This window comes from Carassius carassius, chromosome 3, assembly GCF_963082965.1.
Source record: "Carassius carassius chromosome 3, fCarCar2.1, whole genome shotgun sequence".
NCBI classification, from domain to species: Eukaryota; Metazoa; Chordata; class Actinopteri; order Cypriniformes; family Cyprinidae; genus Carassius; species Carassius carassius.
The window spans coordinates 14350586-14364143 of NC_081757.1; the positions used below are offsets into that span (position 1 = coordinate 14350586).

Consider the following 13558-nt stretch of genomic DNA (forward strand, 5'->3'; position numbering starts at 1 on the left):
TCAGTCATCATTAGTTATGCATCTTCAATTAGCGCTCGCTGCTGGTTCCCTTTCCAGTGTCTAAGCAATTCACTCATGCTAGCCATGATCCCGGCGCATTTGGCAGCTTTTAAAATGGTTCGTGGTAATATGAGGCTTCCACAGATTTGCTTATACAAAGCAATTGCCACTCTTTATGAAATCAAGAAAAACACGTGCTTGTAAATACTTGCTTATAAATGCTTCTTTACATGTTTTCATCATTTCTTATTTAGCAAAATACACTGTAAGTCTTCTTTATCTGTACAGATGGTGTATTTGTAAGTCTTTGTGGTTTTGTGCCTTCATAAACGTAATGTATCAGTTCAGATGATTTGTATTTTTTTAAGTGTGCTGATTAATGCAACAGTATAAATTACAGTGAAACTAGCTTTATCTTGCTGAGAGTGATCATAGCTGGTTACACATAATTTCCTGCATGAATTAAAGTAAAAATAGATCATATCTTTGTTATTTCAGTATAATTACATGCTATTATAATATTTCAATTTAGCTTAAATTTGAATAATTTTGTTGTGCTTTTGTCATTTTTATTTGTTTTTATATATATTTCTATTAAGCTTTATTTTTGTTAAACTTTTAATCTGAGTTATTTTACTACTTCAACTTAAACTTTTTTCTTTCAGTTAGTTGTCAATGCCACATTCCTAATTTTCATTTACGTTAGTTTTTCTTCTTTATTTTAATGACTCATCCATCCTCATCCAGCCTTTCACATTGCCGAATTATAAAAATATCACACACAAAGAGAATGGCAAACTTGTATTATGGGAAGTCGTGGCCTAGTGGTTAGAGAGTTTGATTCCTAACCCTAGGGTTGTTGGTTTGAATCTCGGGGCGGCATTACCACGACTGAGGTGCCCTTGAGCAAGACACCAAACCCCCAACTGCTCCCCGGGTAACACAGCATAAATGGCTGCCCACTGCTCTGTGTGTGTGCACTTTGGATGGGTTAAATGCAGAGCACGAATTCTGAGTATGGGTCACCATACTTGGCTGAATGTCACATCACTTTTTTTATTTGACTGTTGATGATCTAAATAGTATTGGTACTACTTATTCAGATTGAGTTGTGAAGCATCAATAAGATTTAGACATTTTAATGCTCTTATTGATGTCTGAAGCTTTCCTGTCTTCTCATGGCCAGTTACAGTAGGTCAGCTGAGATGCCTTGATTGGCCGTCAGTACAATTAATGTTATGACTCATTGGTATACCACATTATGTGGCTCCCTCATTGTAAGGGCTATTATATTCCACTTGTGTGCTTCATATTGACACACTCATTTCCTTCAGGGCACATTTGAGGTAAACCTTAAGGTGTTTGTCAGTGTCAGTACTATCATGTCAGTTTACAGCAACCGCTCTGGTAACTGGTTTAGACCCTCATCAATATTACGAGAATGCAAAAAAAATGGTTCCATGTCCCATCAGCTTTAAGAACTGGAGAATTGTATTTTCAGAATGAGGGTGGTGCGGTACAGGCATGCACTTTCATCGCTCTTTTTTGTTCTGCTTGTCGTCAGGGAGACAAGTGTTAGCACTGCTGGCTCAAAATGAGAGGTGTTTCTCAGTGGAGCTGACCTGGTACCTGACCTAGTAGATTTGCTGGAACACAACAACACAGGCTAGTTCTGCATCCTACTAACGTTAGTCCAGTCATAACATTAGCTTGTTGTCTAGATTCATAGGTATTGCCTTGATATGTTTGTTTACCGCTTTTTGCTACTGCCACTGAATCTACAGCACAACAACAAAATTCATATTTTACCCAGTGTGAGTTTAATGTAGAATATAGCGAGATAAAAACACTGTGAATTTAAAAATACACCTAGGCTAGAATCACTTCTCTCTATTGAGTAGTACTCGCAAGCTGCATGCGAAGACAAATGTACTTGTGTAACAAGTGTAAGTTTATCATGTCAGTTTGCAGTACAGCAACCGCTCAGGTAACTGGTTTAGACCCTCATCAATATTACAACTAAATATTGTAGAAACGTAATATTCTGTAAAGTTGCTTTGTAATGATTTGTATCGTAAAAAGCGCTATACAAATAAACTTGAATTGAATTAAGTTTAATTGATGAGCAAATTAATCAGTCTGATGAATCTTTCACTTACTATACTCATTGAATCAGAGTCATTTCTGAATCAGCATCTGCATTTACAGAATAGCAAGTTATCATTATCATTAGTGATGATTTTGTGTACTGGTGTAGTATGGTATTATTGAATTATATATTAGTATTTTATTTAAAACATAAAAAAAATTATATAAAAAAGATTTAAATTAGACTAAAAAATGACAAAGAAATCATTAGAGTCGCCTCTTTCGAGAGCTTTTTGTGTGCATTTGTATAAACACATCCTTCATCCCCGCAGAGGGTGTCATGGCCTTTTCGGGAGGGTTAGGTGACTGTACAGTCAAGTAGAAGTGGTTATTCCTGTCCAGTCCTCTTAGGATGGGCTCCTTTCACCTAAAGGGCTTGTGCATGTTTAGGAACTCAAGATTTTTCCTTGAGGACATCACTGGGTCACATACACTCCATCTTGTCACAACGAGAGATCAGACTGAGCTCTGATAGCAGGTGTGTGTGACGGGCTGTCGTATAAACTGAATGTACTCAGTCTGGTAGAATTTCAAACATTGCCAGTGACTTCCTTTGGTTTTTATTTCAGTGATCTCTTTCTCCTAATGACTCACTATCCACAGTGGCTACATGCTGTATCCTGTTAGTGTCATTGCTTTCCTCAACTGCTCCTGCTTAGGTTTAAGGGATAGTTCACCCAAAAAATTTAATTCTGTCACTCACACTCATGTCGTTCCATGTCGATAAGTCCTTTGTTCATCTTCAGAATGCCTGATGCATGCATTTTCCTCTGGACGTAAACAAGGCACAGTGCATGTGTGTTCTATGTCAGCAGCACCACATGCATGTTGTTTATGTGCAGGAAAGCACACGTATGCATCGTGATACTCTCCATAATGGAGGGAGATGGTAACTCGCGAGAGAAGAATTGTTAAATAAAGCCGTTATTTTGTATTTCTTTGCGCACAAAAAGTATTCACATAGCGTCGTAAAATTACACTCCTAATTTCATCAAAATATCTTAATTTGTGTCCCGAAGATGAACGAAGGTCTTATGGGTTTGGACCGACGTGAGGGTGAGTAGCTAATGACAGAATTTTCATTTTTAGGTGAACTACTCCTTCAATGTGTTATGCTATATGATGTATGTTATGGTTTGATATTCTTAAAATCCCAAGATTTATATACTTTTACTCTGTACCTGTGTTTTCTTGTAATACGTCTTGCAATAGTTCCTTGTGGACTGCACACAGTACCAAATTACAAGCAGTGTAGTCTGATTCATGTACATATTCCTCATTTTTTCCTTGTATATATTATATATGGGTGGAAGTGTTGGAATGTTATATTTTGTGGGAGTTTATAAGCAAAGTGTTCATAAGGTTATGTGTAATTTTAATACATTTTCCTACATTGTTCTAGAACTTTTTAGAATTGAAAGTGAATTTAGTTTGTAATTTTTTTCAATTAGTATTTTTGTACTAAGTTAGAAAGTTCCTGTAAAAATGTACATCAAAAGTATTGTAACAATAGAAACTGTAACTAAAATGTACAGAATCAAATCAGATGAAATGAATCAGGATCAAGTCAAACTGAATCAGAATGTGGGAATGAAATGAGTCGTTGAATGGGAATGGATTTTTAAGGCTGCACAAAGACTTTCCCCATTCCACCTTTAAGTTCAGCTTATTGTGCTTATCTTTTGCAGAACGATAATGCCATGCAAAAGTCCCACTTTTGTGATGCCATTATCCTTCTTATCCGTTATGTCATAGCCACTCTCCCTCTTCCACACATTTGTTCTTTCCTGACTGCCGTTTTTACACGGCTTTCTCACTCTGACAAACAGAACAATAAATGTTTGTGCCCAGCTGAGGTTTTTGCAAAGAAACAATTGCCACTCTCATTTATTTCCTGTCTTTCTCTCACTCTCCTTCTGTCCCTCTGTGTCTCTTTCTCTTTGATTCACACCTTCTTATCCTCTCTCTTCTTATCCCCGTCTCTCCATTTCTCTCTCTGTCTCCCAGGAGCTGCTTTTCAGCGTGTGTGCACTGAACGTTATCTCCACCATTGTGTGTGCTCTGGCCACGGCCGTGTGCTGTATGCAAATGGTTTCTACTGATTTACTACAGATGGTAAGTGTGATCCATACCACAATGTGTGTGTCTTTCTGAGTGTGTTAATGCACATTGCATCATGGAGAAACTATCAGACGAACAAGACAAGTGAAAATGTAATAGCATAATTAGCTAAATGCCACAGAAAAAGTCTATAGAATATACTTATAACCATCAAGAGAAAAGGCAATTGAATCAGATTTCACTAAGTGCATCTTATATTGGCCTAAATAATGTTTTTCATTAAGCACAATTCAGAGCAATATGAACAAATCATTAAATATATCCTGTGACAAAGTCTTCAGATATGAATTGCCAATGGATTTTCATACCTTTCGCAAGTAAAACCTGATTTACTTCAAATAGTCAGTTTAGAAATTAATGTTAATTTTTGGATCTTCCTATCCTTTTTTTTTCCTCTCTCTTCAAAGATGGTCATAACAGATTGGTCTTTGTAAAATAAGTTGACTTTAATTATAGTAAGGAAACCCATTGCTTTTGTAATATGACAGTAAATAAGCTAAACTGAAAAATATTTGTAAGGCATATCTGAAGTATCTGAGTTACAGAGACTTCAGTTCCAAGTTATGTGAACATCTATTTTCACCATGGCTGAAGGGATAGTTCACACAAAAAGAAAAATTCTGTTTAATTTTCTGACCCTCTTCTCGTTCCAAACTTGTATAAATTTTTTTTTATACAATGTCAGAAATCAAGACATTTTGAATAATGTTGTCAGTCAAACAGTTTCAGTTCCCATTGACTTCCACTTCCATGGAGAAAAGAAAGTCATACAGGATTGGAATAACACGAGGGTGGGTAAATTCGGGTCAAATTGATCCATATTTTGTGTGGCCTCTACGTAAGTATACTTACACACTTCCTTATGTTATGGCTTAAGTAAAGTCAATTAAATGTTTCATTGTTCTGATACCTACATTATCAGCCTGGAAATGACATCACATAAAATCTAACATAATAAAAACCTATTCGCTGGTACATTTGTCACCCAAGATTAGTTTGTTACATTTATTCTGCATCCAAAGACTTCACCTTTTCTTTTATGCAGAATAAAACAGCTTTCTCTGAGCCATTGATGCTATGACAAGAGTCCTCGTCTCATTTGGCTGTACAACAAGCATATATTTCAGAAGTACTATTCCTTTCTTAAGCATGAGATTACATGAGGATGAGAACACAGACATTACAATACTCAGTGGGAGAGAACCGCGGATCTGTCATCACTGCCTTTTGGTGGCTCCGTCTTTTTCAGCAGTCTGTTTTATGGGAGAGAAAATAAACTTGTGGGACATAAAGTTTTAATATTCTTTAAGACTGGGCTTTGTGCGCTTTATGGGTGCTGCAGTAAATTGCACAACCTCATGGATGGCTGCAGCAGAGGCATGGGCACAGGGAGATGAATTGAGATGAGTTATATTAGCACGTGAATCGCTGGAGCAGTTGTGGGATTAGTTTCGACTCGGGGCACAGAGAGGTAAAGCGAGAAATCACCACTGTTACCAGCTGCACAGACCATGCACAAAGACAACCCAAGGCCCAAGGACAGGGATGAGGTGAAGCACTGCATGGAGCTTTACCCTTTGCAACTGTATCAAGTGATTTCACCAGAGCCTGATCATTTATATCTTATCTCTGTGTTTGTTGTTATTTTGAATCAGGATTTTGGCTTTGTGATGTAATGCCTTTATGTGCTAGCTGTACTGATCTGTCATTCACAGTCACTGCCTCTCTTAATGATGCTTAAGGATCATATTGATCTATTCAAGGATGTTTTCAGTGTCTTTTGATTGATGCGTCTTCACATATTCTAAAATGGTATCCTTGAACTCACAATAATGGCAGAAAATGAGTTACCGATTCATGGACAGAACTTTAAAAGCAATTTTTAAGGGATAGTTTACCCAGAAAATGCTGTCATTTACTCACACTCGTGTTTTTTTCTTCTTCTGTGGAACATAAGGGTATTTTGAGAAATTCCTTTTTTGTCTATACAATGGAAGTGAGCGATCACATTCTTCAGAATGTCTTTTGAATGAAATTAGAGAGAGTAAACGATGACAAAAATTTTCATTAGCGGGTAAACTATCCCTAACCTTTGAGTCTTCCTCATCATTCTATATGATTTTATTCTTAATATCATATGTTTTCCTCTTTCTGATAACCTAAATTCTACATGGCTGATGAAAGTGATAATGTAACTCTAATGACCATTATGTAACTCTCTCAATGCATCAAAAAAGAAGGACAAAGAAGATTTGGAATGATTATATCCTTTGCTTTGAAGTAAAATCCTTTTGTCCCTTTAATAATTCAGTAATTCAAAAAAGAGGGTTAAATTGCATAAAATTAAACTCTTTAGCCAAAGGGACTCAGCAGGGTAAGAAAGGGACCCAACTATCCTCAAATTACTCATATCCTTGCAAAGGATCCAGACCTACTTATGTCTTTTTTGAAAAACATTATTACCCAACTGACATCCTAGTCTTCATGGTTTTGGACACACTGATTTACATCCTTATTTGAAAACAATGAAAATGATGTAGCTGTGACTTCAGAGAACTAAATGGCGAATGGGTTCATCATTAGAAGGTCATCAAATCCAATACCATTCAGATGACACATTTAATTGATTAAATGTATCTGTAAAGAAAAAATAATTCTGTTCTTTTGAAATTTATATTCATTGAAGAATCCTAACAAAAGTGATCCTATCCTGAAAATCACCAACTGTACAAAAATATTAAGCAGCACAACTATTCTCAACATTGATAGAAATAAGAATGGCAAAATAGAATTATTTCAAAAAGATCATGTGACAGTGAAGCCTGGAGTAATAGCTGCTGAAAATCAGCTTTGCATCGCATGAATAAATTACATTTGAAAATATATTAAGCTAGAAAATTGTTATTTTGAATTGTAATAATATTTCATTATATTACTGTATTTGCAATAGTTTTGATGAAATAGAATGGTTGGCCTTCTTGTAAAAAACAATAATATGAAATAATTAAAGTCTTAACCAACCCTAACTTTTGAACAATTGTGTGTGTTCTATTTTTTTTTAAAGCTCACTTTTTACAAATATTTTTTTATCAGTTCATGCCACACAGAGCACGTGCCTTGAGTGCGGACTGTATGACCCCTCATGGGACCATCTTACACCAGACGCTGGATTTCGACGAGTTCATCCCACCCATCCCCCCTCCTCCCTACTACCCCCCAGAGTACACCTGCACACCGGTGATGGAGGGCCAGAGGTAAACCTGCTCGGAGAGACACACAGCTCACATCCCAGCTGACATCAATATTTGCACTATAGAAACAGTTTGATCCCAGATTGCTGTGCTCTGAGAAAAAGGTGCTCTTGTAAATAAATTGATGCACAGAGATTTATGAAATTGCCCTATGGAATGCTTATGCAAAACATCCATTCTTTTTTTTTTTTTTATGGGAATTCGGGTCTATCCACCGCCATGTTCTTTAAGTGCATGTCTTAATGTAAACTGCTCTGACAATCCACATTATGGCGCACCAGTGTCCATGGCCTGGTGTAAATCCACCATTGATTTCTCTGTCTTGCACTGTGAGACACTCTGCCCACCATCCCATCATAAAAAACGTGCTGATGAGGCTTTTTAGCCCTTGGCCACAATAATGTGTCAACAAAGCAGTAAATACATAGAGAACAAGAGCAGCTCAACGTACACACTAGCTGCTTCAAAGCACAATCAATGTCAGGATGTGATAATACACAAAGAAACATGAAAAAACACAGATTCCTCCCCTCCTTTATGACAGAGGGAGTCTGGTTAATTAAAAGAATGGTATATATAACTGGCTGAGATAAAGACGAAATGGTTTCATTTTCCACAGTTCCTAAATGACCTCACATATTTTTTTGCAGCTATCAATCCCCACCAATATAATACAGCCAAATTTGTTGAAGCATTGATTCAGTGTTGTAATCATCTTTTACTATCATCTCTGTCCATTAGAGTGTTGCATCTGGACTTTCCACACTCTCCATTCAGTGCTATTTATGGGGTGCCTATAAACAGCCCTGGGGCTTTATATCCATCTGAGCTGCCACCACCCTATGAATCTGTCGTGGGACAGACACCTGCCAGCCAGGTAAGAGCTGACACCTACTACTGTAATATTTCATGATGATTTGGCTATGTAGGGTCTATCATTAAGTTGCATGGCTATTTAATGTCATTTGGGGAAACAGCTTCAATCACCCCCCCCCCCCCCCATTTTTCATTCATTTTAATTTAGAAATGTAAACATGCTCATCATAAACTAGGTGTATTTAAGCCATTTACACATTTTTTAATAAATGAATAGATGAGCACGCCATTGTTCCTTTTACAGTTCCTGGATTCTTGTAGATTGTACTAGTTTTGGGGAATTTCAGTCTTAAAGAAATGCAGCCTCTATGTGTTAGTATACCACCAATTCAGCAATGTTACTCCTCTTGAGTTACACTCATTTGTCTGTGTAAAGCTCGACAGTCAAAAGGTCCTTCGGTGCACTTGAGGGGTTGAAAGGAATTAATACAAGAGACTTTGTATAATGGATTATAATTTTCTCTGGAACACATCAGCTATATAGGCAGGAATTTCATTCCTTTTAAAAGAAATGGGCTTTCTTACAGTGAGAGCAGGGTCTGTTTTTGAACAATGATTTCCCATCAAATTTCACTTCTTCACCTGATGAAAGGGAAAAAGAGCTCTCCTCTTTGCAAAAAGATGCACAAAGAACCACCCAAACCTTTCAAATCCAGCGACCAAGCCCATGATTACATGATTGGTTTGCTACCTAAAGGAGTCTGTGATTAAAAAAGGATAAAATCCCAAGAGGTTTCCTTGATTTTTGACCTTTCTTATGTGAAGCTATTGATAACCATTTGCAAACAAAGCAGCAGCGGCGTTTCAATCAGTAGAGCCGTTTCTTACCTGAAGCACAAACCTGAGAAGATTTGAAAGCAGCAATAATAGAAAGAGACAGAAAGAATTGTTTTTAAATTGATATAGTCAGCTTTATTTATAGCTACTGACTGTAGCCTGCAGCTTATTTTCCACATTTTTCGATCTGTGCTGTGAAATAAGCTTTCTGTATACAGGATAAATTCTCTGTAAAGTCGTTTATGTGTTTTATATCAATCATGTTATGAGCATTTTTTACAAATGGAAACCGCACAGTGTGCAGTCATAATAATGCAAAAGTTTAAAGTGCAAATATGATCTTAGAGAGCCCCCTGCAGGTGACAGGATGGCACAGTCGTTTTAAAGCACTGCTGTGGTGCCAGATGTCAGGCTGCAGCAGACTCCTCAGTGCCAGATGTTCTGATGTCTGATTCTCCGCCTTTTGCAGTTGTTTGTTATCATCCTCAGGTGGCAGACCGTTTTCGATCACCATCCTATCAAGAAGATTACACTCAAAAACTGTTTATTGAGATACAACAATATTGTAGTTACATCTCTTTTACATAAGAAAAACATAAAAATATATATAAAATGGAAAAAAATATAATAAAGGTTATTTCTTATAGTAACACAATAAAAGAAGTTAACGGAAATACAACAAATCAGGTTTCAAAGTAAACAAATAATGGGGGATGGCAGCTTGTTAGAAATTAAATTCAAATCTCTGTGTTTTCTCTCTCTCTCTCTCTCTCTCTCTCTCTCTCTCATCCAGATTACCGCCAGTCTTGAGCAACAGGTCACAGAGTCCAGTCTGTGTGAAAGGAACACCACAGCTGGCCTTAGCACTCAGGGTGAGGAGGATGTAAATCATATTTTTTAACAAATACAAAGTCAGATGTTTTTTTTTGTTCTGTAGTGCATATTGATTGAAATACATGTTTGTTCAAATATTCTACTCCTTCAGCATTGGCATAATGTATCTGTAATGTTTGATGGAATAATAGTTTCAGGACCCAGATTTTACTATGAAAATAGATTTTACTTACTGGTACTACCCTTCAAAAGTCTGGTGTCACTAAGATGTTAATGTCTTTTTATTTGATCAAAAATACAGTAAAACATTTGAAAAAAAAAAACATAACAGAAAGATAATTTGAAATATTATTACAATTTAAATTCTATTGTAACATATTTATTTTAAAATGTAATTTATCACATGATCCTTCAGAAATCCTTACTGACCCCAAACGTTTTGAACGGTTTATTTAAGTTGTGAGCCAACATAGTACTCATATGATTCAGCAAAACAAAACAAAAAATATATAGTTTATTAATAATATCATGAATTACAAAGTCCAACTATATGCTAAAGTATTAACTTGACTTAAGGTGCGGTCACATTTGCCGTTGCTTGATAAAAAAAATTTGAGCAAAATCCAGTCATTCCAGTAGTAATCTGCACGATCAGCATGTTTCGCATGAGGGCGGAAAAGTTGACCAACAGAAAGTTGTTTGGTTGGAAATGGATTTCTGTGTGAGCTGTGCTTTGTACCTGTACATATCTAGTGAATAATACAGATGGTATTGGCTAATATGACTGAATAGAAAAATTGACAATTTTGTAAATGCACAAACACAAGTGAGATTAACTAGCCTAACATGTTGATTCATATTTAAGCTATTCCATAATATTACTGTATTTATATCTTTTGTGAGCATACTGTAAAAGGCTTCTTTCAAAACATAGAAAATTTGACAGACCGCAAACTTTTGAATGGTAGTGTTGTTGCATACATAGATAGCTGTTCTTTTTTACATTATATCAGACAAAACACTCATTTAATAAATTCAACAGCCTTCAGTCATTATAGGTATATGACAATAATTTGGTCTTTGTTCCCATAGCCTCTGTTGATAGTGCTTCCCTTATGGTGTCTGGGACTACAGACATCCCTGATCACAGCTGTTCCTCTGAAGACCTGTGCTCTCTAGAAGTACAAGGCTCTGAATCCTCTCCATATGGCACTTTACGCATCGTACCTACTGATGGTAGCTGCACAAGTCTGGATCACAGCACCCGCTCCTCTCTGAGGCGGCAGACCCCTGCTCGACTTGACTACAGCGAGTCCTCTGTCACGCAGGATCCCAAGCCCCACTCTCCCCAGCTGTCACCCGATGCTGTTAACGTGCCTGAGAAGGAGATTACAGGCGTTAAACCCACGTCTCGCACGCAGCACCGAGAACGGACCAGTAAGAAGCTTATCCTTCTTTTCCCTCCAAGCACACCATCCCAATGTGCTTCCAACTCAGCAGTGACCTCCACTGCCGCCACAGCTTCTGCTCTGACCCCCTCCGCCTGCACCTCTCCGTCACCCACCGCTCAACTGCGGGGAACCCGGCTATGCTTCAGTGTCTGGTCTCCATCCTCCTCTTCCTCACAACCCCATGCTACCTCTGGCCTCAGCAACCCCAGTCAACGTGAGCGGCCCCGCACACTCCGTGCCACCAAAGGGTATCGGAAGCTGGCGAGGATTGTGCGTTCCACTAGTGAACCCATATCCTGTAATTCCATATCTAGAAGTACGTGAGTCTTTTTTCTCTCTGTGGCTCTATAGGTTTTTTGTTTTTTTTCCATTCATTCTAAACCCTAGTTTAACAGTATCCTAGCTTAGCTTTTTCTATGTTTCACACGTAGAAAATTTGTGGGGTCAGTATTATTGATCAGACGAATGCAATACACACACACCTGGCAGTTTATATGGATTTATTAAATTGCTTAAAAGTGACAGTAAAGACGTTTATATTATAAATGATTTCAAATAAAGAATGAATAAATGCATTAATATTTAATGAGGCAAGCCTATTCAGTTTTTTATTGGTTGGACTGGCAATTAAATTTCACAGGATACACCTTTTGCAGTGCAGGCTTAATGCCACAAAAGTAGGACTGAAGCTTCTTCAGTGCATGGTTTCATAACTCAAACTCAAAACTTCAAGTGGGAATTTTTGTTTAAAAATACAATAAACCAGATTAAGCTCATTATGAAAACCACATACATCATGTAACTTGTTCATACAGTTTATATAATTGCTTTGTTGTAGGTAGAGGAAAATTATGATCTTTGCAAAGCAGCCTAATTAAATCCTTAATAACCCATAAGCATTCTGGAGAACTGAGCATGTGATTTGACTTGCAGGTGACCGTTGTGCTCCTGCTTCAAACCATCCACCTGAGGACTCCCCACAGACTCCCTGTGATCAAGGTTGCACCTCTTTTCTGTTTTCCCTGTAACAGTTATTCATCTCAAGTAAAATTATTCTTATTAGAATAAACATACTAATGCATTGCTTTTAACAGCATTTATGGAGCTCTCTGAGAGCGCCCGACACCCTTCTGCCAAACAAGGCAGCCAAGGGGGCAAGAAGCAGAAGGATGGTGGAAAGGTGGACATCCAACTCAAACCTCAAATCCCTCACTCAATGTCTACAGAACGGCCGCAGTCTCTCGCAGACCTCAAAACGTACAAAGACACCAAAGTGCTGGTGGCCAAGTTCCTGGAGCACTCGAGCTGCAGTCTACCTCCGGAGGTCCAGCAGGTGGTCAACAGCATTAAATGTGTTATTAAATCTGATGAGAAACACATGGAGGAGGCCATTTTCAGTGCCAGTATCATTGATCAGGTGAATTTGGTATATTTTTGTGTAGAAAACATAGTGTTCACCCTATGATCTGATATGAATACATTTACACAGTTTTACATATGCTTAGTTGAAAGTGAAAAAATCACTGAACTGAAATACATTGGGGATGTTTGTCTTTCTCATATCCTTCATATAGTTGATGACACACTCACAGAAGATCATGGGCAGCCGGAGGAAGCATGCTCACGAAGACCTGCATTTACAGAGCTGTGGGGCTTTGAGTTCCCCATCTTCATCCTTGCGCCGTCCACCCAGAGGATCCAGTCAGACAGATGCCCCTGCTCCCCCAGATCATCAGCCTCAAAGCCTAATCAGTGTGTGCAGAGAAACTACACTTTGACCCTCCAGACTACAAATACCCTTTCCACATTTCTGAATATGTGCCATGGCCAAGTCCTCATCAGCAGAAAACTGTAGCTCTTGAAAAAAACAAAAAACAAACAGCGACTTAACATGGAGTTGATGCTCTCTCTCTTATGTAAAAAAAAAAAACATAAAAGAAATACCAGATAGTTTACCTGCAGGGGTATATATTTTTATTTTATTGTCAGAAAAAAGGTCAAATGTTTGTTAAAGTGCTGAATTTGCTACTGTGCTAAATAGGAGAGTGGGTCTGTAATGGACCATAGAAGATTACAACATGGATTTACCTCTTCATGAAA

At 37.7% G+C, this 13558-nt stretch overlaps 1 protein-coding gene across 1 annotated transcript in view; it reads left to right on the plus strand.

Annotated features, from left to right (window-relative positions):
• Window positions 1–13337, plus strand: part of fam189a1 (family with sequence similarity 189 member A1) — a 109799-nt gene extending 96462 nt beyond the window's left edge. The window contains exons 5-12 of the mRNA XM_059530112.1: window positions 4156–4263; window positions 7363–7523; window positions 8262–8397; window positions 9967–10045; window positions 11100–11774; window positions 12392–12457; window positions 12553–12875; window positions 13033–13337. Coding sequence (XP_059386095.1) covers window positions 4156–4263; window positions 7363–7523; window positions 8262–8397; window positions 9967–10045; window positions 11100–11774; window positions 12392–12457; window positions 12553–12875; window positions 13033–13236 — 1752 coding nt within the window. The 3' untranslated portion in view covers window positions 13237–13337. The remainder of the gene's footprint in view (window positions 1–4155; window positions 4264–7362; window positions 7524–8261; window positions 8398–9966; window positions 10046–11099; window positions 11775–12391; window positions 12458–12552; window positions 12876–13032) is intronic.
• The last annotated feature ends 221 nt before the right edge of the window (window positions 13338–13558 follow it).